The 19,414-nt window shown below is 38.4% G+C and overlaps 1 protein-coding gene across 7 annotated transcripts in view; it reads left to right on the top strand.

The window, feature by feature from the left end:
• The window catches only part of adgrb3 (adhesion G protein-coupled receptor B3), a 112,036-nt gene that overhangs the window by 88,195 nt on the left and 4,427 nt on the right, over positions 1-19,414 (top strand). For 5 of the 7 annotated variants that reach the window (XM_023963027.1, XM_023963024.1, XM_023963025.1 and 2 more), the window contains 11 exons: positions 4,954-5,080; positions 5,814-5,917; positions 6,023-6,125; positions 11,893-12,043; positions 13,745-13,814; positions 14,200-14,266; positions 15,059-15,162; positions 15,454-15,552; positions 15,804-15,975; positions 16,103-16,198; positions 18,145-18,184. In XM_023963027.1, coding sequence (XP_023818795.1) covers positions 4,954-5,080; positions 5,814-5,917; positions 6,023-6,125; positions 11,893-12,043; positions 13,745-13,814; positions 14,200-14,266; positions 15,059-15,162; positions 15,454-15,552; positions 15,804-15,975; positions 16,103-16,198; positions 18,145-18,184 — 1,133 coding nt within the window. The remainder of the gene's footprint in view (positions 1-4,953; positions 5,081-5,813; positions 5,918-6,022; positions 6,126-11,892; positions 12,044-13,744; positions 13,815-14,199; positions 14,267-15,058; positions 15,163-15,453; positions 15,553-15,803; positions 15,976-16,102; positions 16,199-18,144; positions 18,185-19,414) is intronic. The other 2 variants (XM_023963028.1, XM_023963026.1) reach the window with 1 other exon arrangement.

The raw sequence follows: 19,414 nt of genomic DNA on the forward strand, positions 1-19,414 counted from the left end.
TACTAAAATAAAAGCCTAATTTAAGTCTATCTTTTTTTTCCAAAACACCTCCTTCAGCAGTTTTCATTTAAGTTGCGCTAATCATGGCATACATTAAATGTTACTATGATTACTGTACTTTCTGAGGAGCCACGGCTCATTAATCATTTATATAAGGAGGGTTGAGAGCATCTGTCACAGTTTCAGGTTCTACAAACATCTGGAGATCCTGGATTTGAGCCAACCAACACTGCATGCATGCATGCTGCAAACATAAAACAGCAGGAAGGGAAAGTTCCCGCTCCTCAGAAACTCGCACCTCAGCTTCAGATTGATGGTGTTGGACGTTAAACTTGCAACTAAAAACTTTGGGGAATTAGATTTACTGTCAAAGTACAATTAGTTGCAAAATGAGGTTTAATTCATAGTATGGATATTTTCAGGTGCAAAAGTGGTGCTGAATGTAAAACAAGTAGTGACTATAAGGTTTACTTGTGAAGGAAAAAAATCAGTACAAATGATTAGTTAGAAATGATTATAAATGTAATCATTCAAAAGCAACTAAACTTAATTATTGTAAGCATTTAAATGTTTCAATTTTTTCTTATGAAACTCAACAACAGTTAGATGAATATTTGTGTTAAAAAATAAAATCAGTTGTTATTCTATTGTTAAAGCAGCCCCAGTGGTCTTTTAATTTTTATTTCATTTTTAGCCAGAATAATTAAAAAAAAAGACAAATGTGTTGTGTTCTTGGACACAGTTTCTGCAGAGCGACAGTAATTCATTAGAAATTTGCTTCTGAGTTTTGGGCGGGGCTGTTGGTGCAGAGCAGCCCGGTCCCCTCTCCCCATTGCCGAGAGCACTTTGTTTACACTCTCTCGCCCTAGCTTAAAGCCCCTCACACCCCCAATCTAACATTACCAGTTTAACAAAAGTTACAAGCAATATCGTAGCTATCCAGCTAGCTATCCAGGAATCTGACTCAAAATGGTACAGTTTTGAGTCAGATTCCAGCTGAGACGAGGAAAACAAGGACGTACATGGATCTATTAGTCTGCAAGTGGTTGCATCAGAATGGAACGGGGGAGGGAGCTTGTGATGTATTTCCTGTCCCAAATACACTTCTTTTTGTCTGCTCCGGATTCACAATGATTTGAATAAGACAAAAAAAGGTTTTAGCTCAATTTTCTTCCTGCATCACAGTTTGTGAGACATCAGTCTAGATTTATTTCAGGTAAAACAAAAAATGCAAACCAATAATAAAAAACAAAAAAAAGAAAAAAAATAATCAAAGAAAGGCTTCTGTGAGACTGAACTCTAAAATACAGGTTTGAAAAGGTAGTAAGGCAGAAGCCAAAACTTATTTGAGTCTATCCCTTTATCTACTTTTCACATATCAGACAATCATATTCCACACAATTCTATATATCATCAGCATCATTTTAATGCAGAAATAAAACACACATTGTCAAGCATTTCAAAGAGTGATGGAATCATTTGCCAACATAAAATGTCTGGCATGCCTGCTGTTGTGTGTCAGTTTTTGTTAGAATATATATGAAAATGCCTGAAGTGTTGAGCCTGAGGCGCTCTTTAAGCCCCAACCGCAGCGTCCATATAATGTGATGTAGGCATGCACAGACTATAAACAAGATTTTGGGATGGCTGAAGTTAAGCAGCACACGTTGTGCCATTCCCATGACATTTGAGCACAATGTAGCATGACAGGATAGCAAACTAATCCATATAGTTTAGTAACTGAACTTATTTTTGGCTTAAAAAGCTAGATGATAGATCCTTTTTTACATGTATTTTTCCTATAATGTTTATTCCTTGCAGTTGTTTGTTGACTAAAAGGATCAAAACTCCACCATTGCACTTCCTAAGTATTACAGAGGGTACTTTGCAGTCATGAACCGCTAATCATCAGCTCTTGATGATCTGTATCATCAGCAGGTGTGCAGATCTCAACAGAAACAGTTTTGTCAGCTTCCTTCTGTAGAGCATCCAGGTGTTTGCTAAGACAATGCCAAGAGAAAAATGCATCAGCAGAGGTCTTAGAAAAAGAATTGCTGCTTTAGATCAATTTGTTAAGGCTTCCAGAACCCATTTCAAAACAATTTGCTGTTCACTTTCTACAGCGAGAAGGAGCTTGTTTATCCCAGTGTAACTTTGTTCAATACTCGGAGAAACTTACAAAGGATCCAAAAGCTAGATCCTCAGATCATGTAGGCCTAACTGAGCATGTTACTGACATTTCTAAATGTTAGCGTTCAACACAGCACAGTTAAAACACAGAATCCGTGGATTTGGTGCAAAAAATGCGGCTTGGGAAAGGTTTTTAATCAAAGAATACGAGCCATGGAACAACGACGGAGAGCAGGGGTGGGGTTTGGTCCCAGGGTCATGGAAACCAACCAAGGATGTTAGTCAAACAATGTTGCATCACTGGAGAAATAGTCATTTGGGCTTTTGACTAAACCGCAGATTTGTAAGACATGACAAGTAAGACAAGATCTGAAAAACATCAAAACTAAAAAGACAATGTCCAGAAAACAAAAGAGATAGGTTTTGGAATGGTCTACCCAAAGATAAGGTCCCAACACCTAAATGTACTGCTTGATTTGAAAATAATGTCATGTTTCATTGGTAATTTAATTTTCCTCAAACTAAGATCCAGTCTCATCACTTTTACATTAGATAACTCCAAAAAGTCTTGATATGACTAAAAAAAAAGGGTTAAATTCATCGTTAAATGTATAATTGCAGTTAAATCAACAAATTAAATAAAGTCCTTGTGCTTTGATTAACTTTCAAGTCAAGCTGATGTTAGCTTCTCTCCTAATACAAATAGGAAAGCAGCGATGTAACAAACTTGTAAAATATCTTTTTCTTACATGTTTTGATTAAAATCTGACATTACATCCTAACAGACAGAAAGATTGGTCAGCAAAGGGTATGTGATAAATGTCTTGCTATCTGTCTTACTTTGGTTAACATGAACACTGAGTCTTTCTCCTGGGAATAGCTTATATTTTAAGGCCACTAAGCTCTGATGGGGTCACACAACACATCAGAAGAGCCCTACAGAAATCCCATGTCAGCAGCCGTGCTGTCTGCTTTCCCCCCATGGCACAAACCATCTAAGCAAGCCAAAAAGTGACGAACAGAAGTATTTTAGGGACCAAGTCAACAGCAATTCTGAAAACACTTGGATATGACCATGTGGATTTAAATTGTGCATAAATGAAAGATAATGTTCCTTAAATTTTCATGAAGAGCTTATTTTTTCCCTTGTTTTTTGTTATTAATGTGTTTTTACCATCTTAAGCAGTTTTGACAAATTTAGTTATTTTTTTCTAAATTTCTTTTGTGTTCTAGTTGGGATGACTAATTAAAAGAAGCAACAAAAGGTTGAAATTGCTCATTTGTTGATTTTTGTTTATTTGTATTCAACATTCAAGCATTTAGACAAATGCGTTGCTGACAAAAGATATATGCAGGTCATTTAGGGGTTTTCTTTTCAATTCAGCTTGGATTAAGAACTTGGTGAAATGGTCACAACTCAGTTGGGAAAAGAGGCGGTGATGGAAATATACTGCATGGCTCATTTCTGGTTGTAATGCTGTGCACAGACAGCTGAGAGTCCAGACTGGTCCCTGTTCAAAAATCTGCAATTGGCTCCAAGGTTTATTCCAGGAATAATAAATATTGCTGCCATATTGATCAAATGACAAAGCGGGATTGCCTTGCACAGCACCGCTCACACAAATCAACAGGCTGCATGTGGCCTGCTGCCTTTAAATCAGCGGGCATGCATCTTGTTTCCGCTTTTATAGTGAGGGTGAGGAGGCTGGAAAGAGAATAGGCAGAAGAGTTTTAGCCCTTGAAACAACATGTTGAATACATTTTTTTTAATTTAGAAAAAGTATCTATTTATTATTTATGTATTTATTTATTTATTTATTTATTTATTTATTTATTTATTTATTTATTTATTTATTTATTTATTTATTTATTTATTTATTTATTTATTTATTTATTTATTCATTTATTTAATAGAGAAAATCAATTGTGGAATAATTGTCTAAGGAATATTAAAGGGGCTGTTTAAATTCCCCTGATCATGGTTTGGAGTGGGGACTGGCTGCAACCATTTGCGCGGTCTCCGCGGGGTGGTGTGACTCCTGCAGGGATTTCTGTAAAGCTATTATCTCCACAAAGCGGTATCTTTGCTGAAGAAAGACTTTCAGAAAGACTCTCATTTCTTTACATATGTGGTCTGACGTGAAGTCAAGGAGCAGGTTGCACTAGAACGTGACTTTATTTATTTTTTTACTATCTGCAGCTCCCCCTCTCACAGCAGCAGAGAGGAACAGAGTATCAATCTGATGCTGTCCACCGTTTCCAGGGTGAAAAAAAGCCCGGAGGCGGCATTCAAAAAGCTGCTAATTAATTAAGGAAAATATTTTTTTAAATGACAACACGCTAAAAAAAAACAAAAAAATAGTAGCAGTCCTTTATAGTTTGGAATTTACCGGAATTGAAATCCTTCGCTGATTCAGGTAATCAAAGGTGCTTTTTTTCATTGTATTTCCTCAAGTAATCTATGAAAAAACAACGGCGATGTTTTGATAGCAGGAGATTAGATGGTATTTATCTGCGTATGGTGAATCAATCAGCACCGGTCTGCTTGGATAGCTCCGTGCATGCCCCCCTCCTCCTCCTCCTCCTCCTCTCATCCTCATCCTCCTCCTCCTCCGTGTCTCTGCCTCTCCATCCGCTCCTCCGAAATGCTGCTTGTAGCCTCTTCTCAGGAGCCTGTGTCGACTCTCCTGTTCGCTTTTTAACGCAAAAAAACAAACAAAAATCGACAGCTGACGAGCGGCTGAGGAGACTGAGCCGGAGCGATGTGGTCCGCATCTGTGCCGGGATTACAGCCCTAACTGCCTCTGCCTCCTCCCCCTGCAGGAACGATTCTTGGGGCGCCTGGTCCACAAAAGGATGCAAAACGGTGCTCACAGATGCATCCCACACAAAATGCTCGTGTGATCGCGTGTCTACCTTCGCCATTTTGGCTCAGCAACCAAGAGAAATAGTAAGTTGGATATTGATTTGTTATTCCGGCTAATGCAAAGACTGCGCGCGTGCGTTTGAGCGCGTGACAGACTGAGTGAGGGGGGGGGGGGGCAGCTGGGGCTGGTGCGAAAAGAAAAAGAAATAATTGACGTGCTAATCCCCTCCAAGTGTAAGTCAGTGGGAAAGTGAGCCGCTTATGGAGGCTTTATGTGGTTTCTACAAGGAACTTGATAGGTGCACACATGCTGGAGGCCTGTGCACGCTCATGCGTGTGTGTCATTTGCTTTCATCAATCGAATGCACATTTAGTTTGCTAAAGAGAAAATAAGATATGCAAAACCTCTGCCTTGTGGTGAGATTTTTTTTCCCCACCAGCAGCTCCTTGTTGACTGGAAATAGTGTGTAAATAAGGCACATGTGAGCTATTTCATGTATAGATTAAGTAATTAAAAGTCAGAACATAAAGGAGCCTCTGCAGAAACAATAAATCAAGGATTTTACTCTCCTGCAGGCCAGATTGAAAATGCATAAACCTTTAGTTTGAAATATGCTGTTATAATAATATTGGCCTTCAAGCCTGTCAAAAGTTCTGTCAGTGACAACAGTAGAAAGTTTGGAACCATTAAATAAGGAGCCTATGGACTATTCAGATTGAAGGTGGTTGTTTTGATTGGCTCTCTTGCTGGGCAGCAATAAAGATTTCGCATCCTGCCTCCCACTGACAGGTTTGTCTCACTCTGTCCTCTCCATAGACCATGGAGTACTCAGGGGTCCCATCTGTGACATTGATAGTTGGCTGTGGTTTGTCCTGCCTCGCCTTGATCACCCTGGCTGTGATCTACGCTGTGCTATGGAGGTAAATGTGACGACGTGAGGGCTTTCCAACCGCAATTGTGAAACACTTGGGAGTTTGATTGATACACTTTTGTTTTTTCTTTTTCTTTCTTTCATCTCTCCTAAGATATATTCGCTCGGAACGATCCATTATTCTGCTCAACTTCTGCCTATCTATAATCTGCTCCAACATATTGATTCTGGTTGGACAAACACAGACCCGCAATGTGGTAAGTGTCGTTTAAACATGTGGTTTAGCTCAGTGAGTTTAATTGACGCAAGGGAAACCTGAGAGTTTATTTCCTTCATTTGACTTTGTGTGTTTGCTACACAGCAATGGCTCACAAAGATATACCTTATAATATAAAACAAATATTCAGGCAATTTCGGACTTGAAATAACCTGTAAGGAGAATCACATTTTTTCTTTTTTGCAGTTTTTTTTGTGATGTTTTTTTTACGTTTGTCTAAAATATGCTACTTTTATGGTAACAGATGCTGCAATTACTTGATGAACATATGATGCAGTAGGAGCAGAAAGTAATAAAGGAATTGCACAAGTATACAACACAGAGTCAATACTGGACAAGTGGACATTTGCGCTCCATCATTGCCCGCAGAAACATTTCAAAGGCCTTCATATGGGTATGGGACATTGTTGTTACCCAGATATGTTCATACATTTCAAACTAAGCAAATGTAGCTTTTGAAGCACAGCACAACAACTGTAAAACACAAGTCTTGCAGCAAAAAAATGAAAAAAAAAATTCCCCCATACACCTTTGTCAAGATCAGTAAACAATAAACTCCAAACCAAATGATTCTGTCACAAAGAAAAGTTAGGACTTACAATCTGCCCACACAGATGCCCCTCACAACCATTTGGCCAAAATGCGAAATGACACATTATCTTATAACAGTCATATTATATGTATTACATAACTAGTTTCCCAGCTTGTCATTTGCCCAAAGCCCATTTCAAAACAGCAGTATTTTCTACCACTTTCTTTAAATTCAAAACTTTCATTTGTGATTTGACTCCTTAACATTCTAACATTTTGAAGTTTCCACATTGCAGCAGCTAAGAATCTCTGAAAGCTTCTGAAGGGCACTGAAAATGCCTTAAAAAATATGTTGTGAACTGCTACGTTGAACAAATTAATTTACAGCAGATAGAACAATATGCACTTTTCTGCATTAATGAAACATGTTTGTCCCACTTTTTTATGTATTCAGAACTAAATTAATAAATTCACCACTTGATGTCTCGTAATGCTACACAAACTGCAGCCGTCAAAACCAAGTCGGTATATTTTGTGCAGATTTCTTTAATGTCATGAAAAATCAGAAACAGCAATTACCCATGACTTCATCTGTTTACTTGATGGCCCTTAGATGTCTGGGACACATCAGTAGCTAAGACTACGGATGCTCAAAACCTTGAGGGTATTTTTAAAGCTGAGCTGATTTGAAGCCTTGTCAGATATAATCTGGGCTCCAGTCTTCTCCTGTCTTGATTATGAGAGCCGCCACTTAACACGACCTACTCGCTTGGCTTGCTTTGAATTGAATATTTGTCAGAAATCTGCAAAGAGATGACCTGTTTCTCTACAAAATTTGCTGACATACTTAATATGCAACATTTTGTTTTGTTGGGAACAACCAAACAAGATACCTTGACTGACTTAAAAAGCACCAAATGCAATAGATATGGATGCTTTTGTGTGTAATTGAGTCATAATTGTAGTAAACACTACACCAGTTGTGAAAGACTATTTGCTGATTGTGTTCCAAGTTAGTTCCGAGTTAAAACTAAAATATTGTTGAAGAAAGGTGCATTTTAAGTAGAAAGTATGAAAAAAACCCATAAAAGTTTGCTAAAAAAGATGTTTCATTTTGTTAAAATACCATCAAGTTTGCTCTGTTTTACCTTTTATTTTCTTTGGGCAAATGGCCTAATTAGTTCTGATGATTTCAGGAAGGCAAACGAATCATTTAGATATCACAAAACCAATCCAGCTGACTCACATCTTCATACCACAAGTAAAATATACGTTCTCAAGCTAAACTGTGCTCTGGGATGTTGTTTTTCCTCCACAGTCTGTCCTGGATGTTATTGTAATAATATGTCAAATCTACTTTTTATACGTTTGGTCAGACGGGAAGAATAGGGCTGTGTTTGTGTTGTGGGCCAACAGGAGAAATCACAGTCCCCGTGTGGGTTTAATTGCCACGCTGCCTGACACTGCCTGGGTTGTTTTCCCTCAATCTCCCATAAGAAGTGCACGTAATTGGCTCAACTGTTTGTAGATTCAGAGTTGCTCATCATCTTATAGAAAATCTTCTTGCAGCGGAGGATTTCATTTGGGGGTTGGAAGTCTGTGAGTCACCTTTGCTTCCATCCTTTTTTTTTTCTGTCTTCTGTGTTATGGGTTTTTTCAGCGAGTACAAACTTTGAGAAGCAAATGCTGCCAGCGGACCACTGAAAGGCTGAGTGTGAATATCAGCGTATAATATTCTGACTTTACTGAGTAGAACTATGCCAAATAATCCATAAATCATTTTTAATTTGATCTGAATTAATCTACATTTGTTTACAACTACATACATTTTTCTGACATGTGCATTCATAAAGCTCTTGCCACATTAAAACTAACTTCAGTTTGGTGCACAGAAAATGCATTTCCTTTATCATTCAGTCAGTTGATTATCAAATAGGAATCCAGTGGTTTTGGTTGATTACCAGTACATGTTTCTTTGCTTTGCCACATGTTTTGGAATCTTTTTAAGTTTTCCTTATATTAAGTGCAGTTCACAGTGAAAAAATGATACCAAATAAAGGTTGTTTCAGGTAAAAAGGTGACTTGCTTCCTTCTCCTGCATTGATTAGACCTTTTAATGTTTACGGTTTTGTTCGGACTTGCTTGCAAAATGGAGTGAAATTGTTGCGTTTCTCTAACTTTCCCTTATTATATAGGCAAGAGTAAGATTGTGCCAAAATGTCACTGTTATTGGGTCAAACATATATACGAAAATTTTTGGATTACAAAAAAAATTAATAATAGAAAATTGTGAAAAATATGTTTGGGTTTTATGACACATATTTTGAAAACCCTTTTCACCTTCACTGTAAATCCCTTATTTTGTATCACCTATTTGCCATTTCATCCAAAGAGCTAGGCTTTCAGTTGCTGATAACTGAAAGAAACCTTAAAGATCTGGGTTAGGCCTTTAGACTTTGGTCACATCACTGTAAATAATTCCTCACATTTTCTGCCCCCAGCTTAAGCTGCCATTAGTGAGCTGGCCTGAAGCGCACGCCTTCACCACCTACCCCCACCTCCATGTCCATCATATTTGAAATGTTTTAATGTGGCCCCTTTCTCAGTTCCCACGTTTCCATGGATACCGACAGTGGGCTCAACATCTCTCAACATTTGCCTCTCTGAAAGAGCTCTGGGTTGCAACCTCATTTCTGAATGACAGCTTGTGCCCAGCCGGTGTCATCATGGCATTGTCATGGTACATTTCTCTACAGTTTTTATTTTTGGAGGACTAATGAGACTGGATCGTACATGAATCCAAGTGAACCATGAAACGTAATGGTTGCATGTGACCTGTTTCTAGGAAACATGGCAGGCTCTATTTTCAGCACCTTGGACAGCGCAGGAGCTACAGCAGCGTTAGAAATAGCAGGGATCTACAGACACTATAGTTTCTAAAGTCACATGGTCTCCTTTTCTTTCTACTTAGCTCTTTACCTTAAAAAATAAAAAATTATGATTTTTCTCTGAAATGTCTCTTGTTTTAAAAATTCTAGTGCACTCAAAATAATCCTGTAAAGCTATACATTAGCGTTGTTGGGTGATTTGGGCGGCAGTTTAGCTCAGGTGGTAGAGCAGGTCGTCCAACAACGGAAGGGTTGGCGGATTGATTCCCGCTCTCCAAAGCCAGCTGTCGCCCCCATAGCGTGGCTAACCTGCAGCTCACCGCTCCCCCCAGGGGACGGGTCAAAATGCGGAGAAGAATTTACCCATTGTGGGAAATAATGGATCAGTTATTATTATTACTATTGATTAAAGCTTATTATGGAATGATTTTGTGATACAATATGTATGAATTAAATGGGAGTGTCATGTCTATAAAACCAAGATTTGTACCTTTTTAATGAAAAATCCCTGATTCTCTAAAGATTTCAACATAAAGTGTCAAAACGGTACTTTACAAATCTTTATTTACGTATACAAGAAAATGTTTACATTATTTTTTAAGTGTATGTTTTTGTGAACACATAAATTTTAGTTGGTTTCTTATCTATAGTCTTCATACCAAGAGTAACATGATAGAAAGGATATAAAACAATACATCAAAGCAAACTGTCACATAACAATCCATGACTGATAAAATTGCATTTGCAGGGCTGGCTCACAGGGAGCATTATCAAACTGATTATTGTTTATTGGCAAATAAAAGGCAAAACTTACTGATGTCACATTTTAAATGTCAGTAAATGTTATTTTCTGATTTTGACCAGTCGTAAAAAAAAACAAAAAAAAACGGAAAGTTGAATTTGACTGACTCTCTGTGTTATCTTTAATTGACATTTGTTTGTAGCACTTAATTCTGACATTTCTGAAGTGAAGACTGTTGTGCTTTCAGGTTTTAGTCTAAAAGCAACTCCAAACATAAGATAAATATTGTTCCTGAATGCTCCTTGCCTGAATATAGACAAATATTAGTCACTGTTTCCAAATCTAGGTAATTATTGTCCCGTCTGGGTGGTTAAGTAAAGTTTTATATTTAAAGTGGCTGAACCGATGCAGGATTATTGTCCTGTGTGAACTCCATGATCACAGCAGGGAATGGACAGATTTAGCATGGCTTTCTCAGTGGGACTGTTAAGTGTATGGGAGATCTCACAGTGTGGTGTGAACACCCTGGGAGGGAATTCTACACTTCAGTCTTTCCTTTTTTTCACTGTGGAGATCAGCTTGCACAATAAATCTAAACATTTTTTTTTACATAAGGTAATGTTGATTTGTTTCTGACAACAATCCTTAAGCACAAGTCTATCATTTTTTATATAAATCATCCAATTTGGAGATGCCAATCTGTGGGCAAAGACAGACAGACAGACTAATGACGCTGAGACCTGCTGCTGTGAACCCAGTCTGTTGCATCCATTCTCCAGTGATATCATTTTTGTTTTCTTTTCTTTGTTTCACCCCTTTTGTTCGTGTAACACTCTTGACCTTGGTTCACATCCCTCCAGGTGGGATCCCCAGCATACTAATGAGGGTTAGTGCAGAGAAATGCAACGCCATGGTTTTCTGAGTCAGCTTCTCTGACTCTAATCTGGTCGGGACCAAAATCTTCACCGAGGGGGCTGCAGTTTGAGCTGATGCTTTGTTTCGTCCACTGTACAGGACGTAACTCAGTTGATAGTTTTAGAAGGAAGAGGCTGTTGATATTGCTGAAACTTTTTTATCTATCAAATTAAAGACCCACTTCAAACATCTTTCGATCTATTTTCAAGGCATTCCCTATTATCTGTTAATTATGATTATGCTGTTTTTAGCTAAAAATCCCAAGACCTGTGTTGTTTTCTATGAAATAGCTTATGCAGAGAGGCAGTAGTTCATTAGAAATTTGCCTCTGAGTTGTGGGAGGGACTATTGGCGAGAAGCAATCCTGCCCCCCCTTCCCCTCCCTGTTGGAGCAGAGAGCTTTTAGCTTGCCTAGCAAATGTCCTACGCCACAAATTAGCCCTTTTTTATATGGATTCCCCCCCTCTCCGTATTTACAATGATTTTAACAAAGTTCTACTCAGGTATGCAATTTAAGTTTAATTTTCTTAATATACGTCGTTCATTATCAGAAAAATGCCACAAATGCATGTCAAAAACACAGGGAGTCCCAAATTTTAAAGGCTTCTAAGAATCTTTCTATGGTTCAAGGTTAAAATTATTTCTTATAACCTATGTTTTTCTACCAACAGGGGGTTTGCATCATGACCACTGCCTTTCTGCACTTCTTCTTCCTGGCATCTTTCTGCTGGGTCCTCACAGAGGCCTGGCAGTCCTACATGGCAGTGACAGGAAAGGTTCGGACTAGACTCATCCGGAAGCGCTTTTTGTGTCTGGGCTGGGGTAAGGAGACAATTCATTTTCCCAAAACCTTTTATTTATTTTTTCCCTTCTCTGTCTTGGAGCTGGCATTTTCTCACATTGTCTCCGTGTATGGTGTCTTTCCAAGTGCCTGTGTGAGGTTTTTTTTTTTTTTTCTATTCGTGATTCTCATCGTCTCTGTGGGGTGGCTAGATCTTCCTCCTGTCAGCCTCTTTGTTGTGCTGCTTTTGTGCTTCAGTCAAGCTCTCTGAGGGCTGTTTAAATAGAACAGCCTTGAGAAGTGTTGAGGGAGAAAGACCAGTGCAGCTCTCCAGTAGCAGGTGGGAATGACCTTATGTCTGATAAGGAGGGTGGGAACTTGGCATTTACAGTACACTGCAGCAGAATTCATTTAATCTTCAATCAGGAAGTGCAAAAGCTTGAAATGTTTGCATATCTTTGATTTAGTCCATAAATCCTCTCTTGCCAATTTTTTTTTGTGCAGAATTTTTACATGAAGTTAATGTATGTAATAAAGAGAAGTGACTCAGAGGAAATGCAGTTTGCTGTTGAGAGGCGATGCAATGAATGATATCAGAATCTGACAGGTTTTTATTCCTGAAATCTTAGAGGCCAATTTCGACACATAAGCACATGTCAGCAGACGCTGTCAGGCAAAATGTCTGCTATGAAATTGAAAGATTTGTCTTCATTTGATAAATGTCAGTCTAAATCTCTGTCCAAACATCTCTTTCTTTCAGACTACTGGAAATCTCTCTGTTAAAAAAAATCAATTTGATTATGAAAGAGCCCACACTCATTCTTCTTGTTACCTAGCAACAAACAAGGCTCTCTTAGTCATTGCAGTGCCACTATTTGCTGCAGAAAATGGACAAAGGTCATTCTTATATCAAACAGATTTTTTTTAAGCACTATAATAGATTGATTATGATCGTGCGCTTTGACTGTCCATGAGCTTAAACTTGCACTATTGCATTTTTTACTTGTGATTTCCTACAACAGAAATGTTTTTACCCCCACCACATAAGCGCCATGAAAACAGATGACAAAAAGGTTTTCAAAAGGGAGATATAAAGCGACATGCAGCGGTTGCTAGATTTCGTCTCATCCTCCAGCCTGTGTGCTGTGCGGTGTCTCCACCAGGCTGTTGCCTGCGCCGTGATTTATGGCATGCTTGCGTGCACTCAGCACACTTTACCTCTTCAGTACTGCAGAGAGGCTCTGGATGGCCACGGGGTCTTTGGCTCGTGCCTCCAGGAAACTGATTACATCAATAGCACCTGCCTGTGCTGCGCAGAGAGAAAAAGCTTTAATATTCCGAGCACACAATAGTAAGGACCGAATCAATTACACCGATCTATAATGAGGAGCCACACGGCTAAGCCCAAAGTTAAAAAAGAAAAAAAAAGGTGTGGAGGGTGCTGAAATTTCCCACTGCACCACGATGAAATGTCAGAATGTAGACTGCTGTCATTTTTTCAATAAACTCCACTGCCTCTCTGGGGAATTATGTGCAATATGTTGATTGAAAAATCTATCCAGTGGATCATATACTCTTAGAGGTCTGCTTGGCCTAACACAAATGAAGTCAGTCTGATTGCACTTTGTGTAATGACTGGAAGGTACGCCTGTTTCTGTCAGCAATCAAGTGTTCCCTTTTTTGGGGAGTTTTTGGAGCTAAAACTGCATAAAACAATCTGTTTCCTGTTTTCTCCATTGCAGGACTACCCGCTTTAGTTGTTGCTATTTCAATGGGATTCACTAAAACAAAAGGCTATGGGACGCCCTTATAGTAAGTATTTTTTATGTATGCATTGTCATTTGTAGTCTGCACGCACAGTGGGTTCATGGTAATTCTTCAAGATCTTCTAAGGAGAATTACATATCCTAAAAAACAGCCATAAACCAAGTCCCATGAACCCAATCGAATTACAAAATAGCACAGCAAGAACCCAATTTCATGTAAGTTGTGTCTCTGCTGGATACCAAATGCATAAACACTGCTTAAAATCTCCTTAGCATTTTATTACCCCATGAAACTTTGGGTATGGAGTTACAGCAGATGGCAGCTTTCCCCTGACAATACAGCAAACACAATAGTGTTCTGGTGCGCACCATTAACATAGATGTTACTGGCTTCGTGGAAGTTAATTGTTTTTTCTTGTTTTTCCCTGCAGCTGTTGGCTCTCTTTGGAGGGCGGGCTCCTGTATGCCTTTGTTGGACCTGCAGCGGCTGTTGTTTTGGTACGTGTCCACTTTTAGTTTATCATGATAAAAAATACTCTTCTAAAGAAATTAGGAAGCACAAAATGAAATGAATTTGTCTAATTTCAATAAAACAAAAAAGCTCTAATGTTCATTTTACAAGAAATTATTTTTGATTCTATGTTTGTGTTATGTTGAAATAATTACCAGAAGATGCTTGCTCTGTTCTCAAAGGCGGTGATGAGAGTCCCATCAGTCACCACATGCAGCTCCCATTCATTTACTATAATGGGCCTCCGCGAAGCCGAGTGGTTATTAAATATTTATGCTTTAGATTTGTCCAATGTTGAAATTAGCAAGGATATTTTAATCATCCTGTATTTAAATAGACGCAGCAAGAAAATTACACCAAGACTCTGCAAATCGCAGAATTACCAAGACTCCAATATGAGATTCTAGCCATATGTCTGCTTTATGGAAGCGATCATTAGATAGTGAATAAACGGCTGTTTGACTAGATAGCATTATAATCTAGCATCTTTCTGCTATAATGTTTGTTATTTAAAGTTTTCTCCAAATTTAGCAGCTCCCTTTTTTTTTAAATCTCAGTAGAGGGTGAATTGCTTTTTTGACAAGCAGATATTTTCTTAAGGATGCTGTTCTGAGGTGAGGCCGCATCTGCAAAAAACGCCACAAAAAAGTGCAGAAAACACAAGCTGGGGGTTGAATCTTTCTGCAAAAAAATTGATGCAAAAATAAAGGCAATAGTTTATTTTGCTTCCAAAATTCCAGGAAATTGAGGCTGAATATACCATCTTTCTTTGTTGACAGGTCAATATGGTGATTGGTATCTTGGTGTTTAATAAATTAGTGTCCAGAGATGGAATACTGGACAAGAAACTGAAGCACCGAGCAGGGTATGACAGCACATCCTTGTTAGTACCCGTTTTCTTCTTCTACACTTTTTCAAACCTTTTTTGCAAAAATACACATAACGTTTGTTTCGTTTGTCTTTGCGATTATATGGGATTTAAGAAACTGTTTTTAATTTAATCAAATAATTAGAGTTAAAGCATAAAGAGATCTCTTTCTGGAGACATGTATTTTAAATTCTTTTGGTAGACTTAATCCAAGATGAACACAAGTGAAACACCCACACTTTGCTTACGTGATGTAAGTGCTGTTTGGAGTGATGTCATGTTTTTTTTATTATTCTTGTTTCACAGACAGATGAGTGAGCCACATACAGGATTAACTCTCAAATGTGCCAAATGTGGTGTTGTATCAACAACTGCCCTATCAGCAACTACAGCTAGCAATGCAATGTAAGTGAGTGAATCCATGCAGTGACGCTGCATGTTCACCTCAATGCAGCAGGCGCACAAAAACACAGCTACAGTCCCACCCTAAGGACCTCAGAACACACGGATTGTGTTGCTTTTAGTTTTCAATCAAATGTCCTGCTGGTACTCTGGAGGAAACAGGTTGTCATGGAGATTTGACTGAAAGCTCCAGACATAATCTAGTTTATTATTTTTTTTTCATTCCATCCTGCCTGCCTCTGTGTTTCTCTCAGGGCGTCGCTGTGGAGCTCCTGTGTCGTCCTACCTCTGCTGGCTTTGACCTGGATGTCCGCTGTTCTCGCCATGACAGACAAGCGCTCCATCCTCTTTCAGATCCTCTTTGCTGTCTTTGACTCTCTGCAGGGTTTTGTCATCGTGATGGTGCACTGTGTCCTACGGAGAGAGGTAGGGGCTGGTTTGATATGCTGATACAAAAATAGCTTCTAAAATTAAAATCACTTATTTGAATTGGTTTGTTAAAATATAAAATCAACAAAGTATAAAAGTCATGATTTCATGATTTCCTGCTTAGGTTCAAGATGCTTTCAGATGTCGGCTCAGAAACTGCCAAGATCCTATCAGTGGTGATGCAACAGGAACCTTCCCTAATGGGCATGCTCAGATCATGGTAGGTACCCCCTCCCCCTTTTCTTAACCAATTTTCCTTTACTATAAATATCACACACAAACAACCCCTTTTGTTTTAGGTCAATCTCGTTTCAACTATTTTAGCTTTTTTTTTTTTTTGTTTTGTTCTCATCACTATTTTCCTTAGTTTCTTAGTTATAAAGAGCCTTTTAAGCTTCTTTTCCCTCAGGTTTCAAATTTTCCACACACTTTTAAAAGCTGCAGTTGTAGATATTCAAACCTTTGATAAATGAAATTGGTTTTCTTTTTGTATCTGAGGCCCCGAGCCCAATCGTTGATTTCTCTTTGATGGAAACTCTTGTCTGCGTTTGCCTTGCATCTCTTTCATTTCCTCTCATGGGGTAATACAGGCTGGTTCCCCGCCTGACCTTTGAAGGGCACACCAGTGTTTTCGTCTGCCATGTGGTCGCCACTGGCAAATCGCAGCCCTGATCTAGAATGGTGTCATGTCCCTCTTGTTCAACACTCATTCATAAATGCTAGAAGGATATTTTCTTCTTCATATGCTGATGTTGACATATTTTATACCAAATCTCCTTCTTAAATAAGTTATACAGCATAGAGTACAAGATGCTTTTCCCTTAACATAAGTGGGGAAAAAAATCTGCCAAAAGTACTATTGGAGTTTTTCTTGGTAAGATTTCTTAAAATGTTGTGAAGTTGCGACTTTTAAAGACAAAATTAAATGTTAAAAACAGCAATAAAAGCTCATATTTAGATTTATTTGTGATGAAGCATCACCACAGGTTGTAGGACAACGCCTGAAAGTTTTTTTTCTTTTTTTCCTCTCTCATCTTTCAGTCCATTTGCAGTGTCTATAGTTCACACCAGACACAGCTAACCTCTCACATGCACAAATAACTCCCATATCACCACACCATAATAGTCCATTTTGCTTGATTCTAAGGGACACAATTGGTTTTAAATGGAATTGTACTCACCGTCCAGGCTTCCAACATCAAACATTCAAACTGGAGCACTGTACATATCATCACACATATACATTTACAACAGGAAACAGGAAGTGATTTCCCATGTCAGAACTGCTAGGTTGTTCTTTTTTTCTTTTTGTCTAAATGATTTTGTTTACTAACTAATTAACATATCTCAAAAGTTAAAATCATGTTCTCTGAGTTGTAAGGCAGGAATTTGTTTAGAAGAAATGTTTGGTTAAATGGCCTGTGGGAGGGGCTAAGCCTTGACAAAGGGGACCTTTTCCAGTTAGAGGAGGAGGAGTCTTGGTTGCAGTGGTTGTTTGGTTTGGGAACATTAAATCCAATTGTCTTTTTCTCTAAATTTCTGCCTTGGTTGTCTTTTTTGACTGTCCTCATTTCTTTCATCTGTTTTAAGAATGCCTTCACAATATTGCTCTTATTGGAAATCTTATTTCTTAAAATAAGTGTGGATTGTTAAATAACTTTTGATTTATTTAAAGTAAACACATGTACACACATGCTTATACTGCCCCCCCCCCTCAAAAAAATAAATAAAAATAAATAAATAAAATAAAATAAAAAATTCTGTGGCACAGTCATTATTTCTGGACCAATTAGGTAAAGCTAGAATTACACATTTAAAGAAATAGTGGTCACAATTATATGTAAACTATGAGGTAAAATCTAAAATAAAAATCTTGATATATTACTGTAAGATTAACCGACTCAGCAAGATATTTAAGATCATTATCTGAAAAGTTATTTTATCTTTCCAAAAAGTTACTAGTAAGTTACTTTTATCTTATATAAAGTGTGAAAAAATGATTTAATTGGAAACGTGACAAAAATACTTGGTGTTATTTCATGTTCTTGGTGCATACTTAGCTGAAAAATAAAACCCCATGATTCTTTTCTGAAATATGCCCTTCAACCAAAACAGGAATTCTTAACCAACATTTTTTGCTTCTTTGTCTACTTTGTCTACTTACAGACGGACTTTGAGAAAGACGTGGACATCGCCTGCCGATCAGGTATGAAACAGATGCCTACTTCTGTTTTAAGTTAAAAAAAAAAAAGCATGAAAAACTCACATAACATAACAAACACTAATCCCCAAAGGAGCCTTTTTAGATGAAGTTACGCCAATTGGATGATAGGTTCATGTTAAAAACTGAAATTGTATTCAAAGTCCCACCTCTATAATCTTTTGAAGCATTTTAAAAGCATTCCCATTGGTCTTTTAACTTTGATTATGCCATTTTTAGTTAAAATCACGGTGGGGCGGTCGTTTGCTCTCTTGCCTCACAGCGAGAAGGCCTGGTTCAAATCCTGGCTGAGACCTTTCTGTGTGGAGTTTGTATGTTCTCCTCATGCATGTATAGGCTTTCTCCAGGCATTCTTCCCCCCTCAGTCCAAAAACATGCTTCACAGGTTACTCTATAGCAGGGGTGCCAAAATCCTGGCCTTGAGGGCTGGTGTCCTACATATTTCCCAACCAACCTGCCTTTGAAGCTTCTTTTTGGCCAAACACACCTGATCCAGGTAATCAGCAGCAGATAAGGCAGAGTTTCTGGAAAACCAGCAGGAGGCTGGCCCTCGAGGCTTGGGTTTGGGCACCCCCACTCTTAAGTGTCCCTGGGTGTGCATGTGTAAGTGAGTGTGGGTGTGATTGTGTGGTCCTGGGAGGGACTGGCGCCCTGCAACCCACCCGCACTCAACAGTAGCCTATGACCCCAAAAGGGATATAGTGGGTTAAGAAAATTGATGGATGAATGAATGATGGCTGTTAAAAAAGAAAAAAACTCTTTTCTTTTCTTGGACATATTTCTGCAGAACGGTAGTAATTCATTAGAAATGTGACTCTAAGTTGTAGGTGGGATTGTTGACATGGAGCAACCCCGTTCCCCCTTTCCTTCCTTGTTGCGGAGAGCTCATAGCAAGAAGCTTGTGGCCCGCCCAGTTGTTTTTCCTAAATGATCCTGATTCACAACAATTTGAATAAATACATAATTAGAAATGCGATTCTGAGCTTAGCTTTCTTTCTAAATGTCCATCATCGGAAAAATCCCACAAGAACATTTTAAAAACACCAAAAAACACAATTTTCACTGCGGTGAATCTGTAAGTAAAGTTATATCAAAGTCTTGGCTTTGAGATTACCTAGTAGTATCATCCTTGTCATTTTTGTCAACTCATATTTGATAGCAAATATGACCATAATTTTAAATAAAATCAATATCTTCAACATGTTAAAGGTGAAC

Source organism: Oryzias latipes, chromosome 15 (genome assembly GCF_002234675.1).
Source record: "Oryzias latipes chromosome 15, ASM223467v1".
NCBI lineage: Eukaryota > Metazoa > Chordata > Actinopteri > Beloniformes > Adrianichthyidae > Oryzias > Oryzias latipes.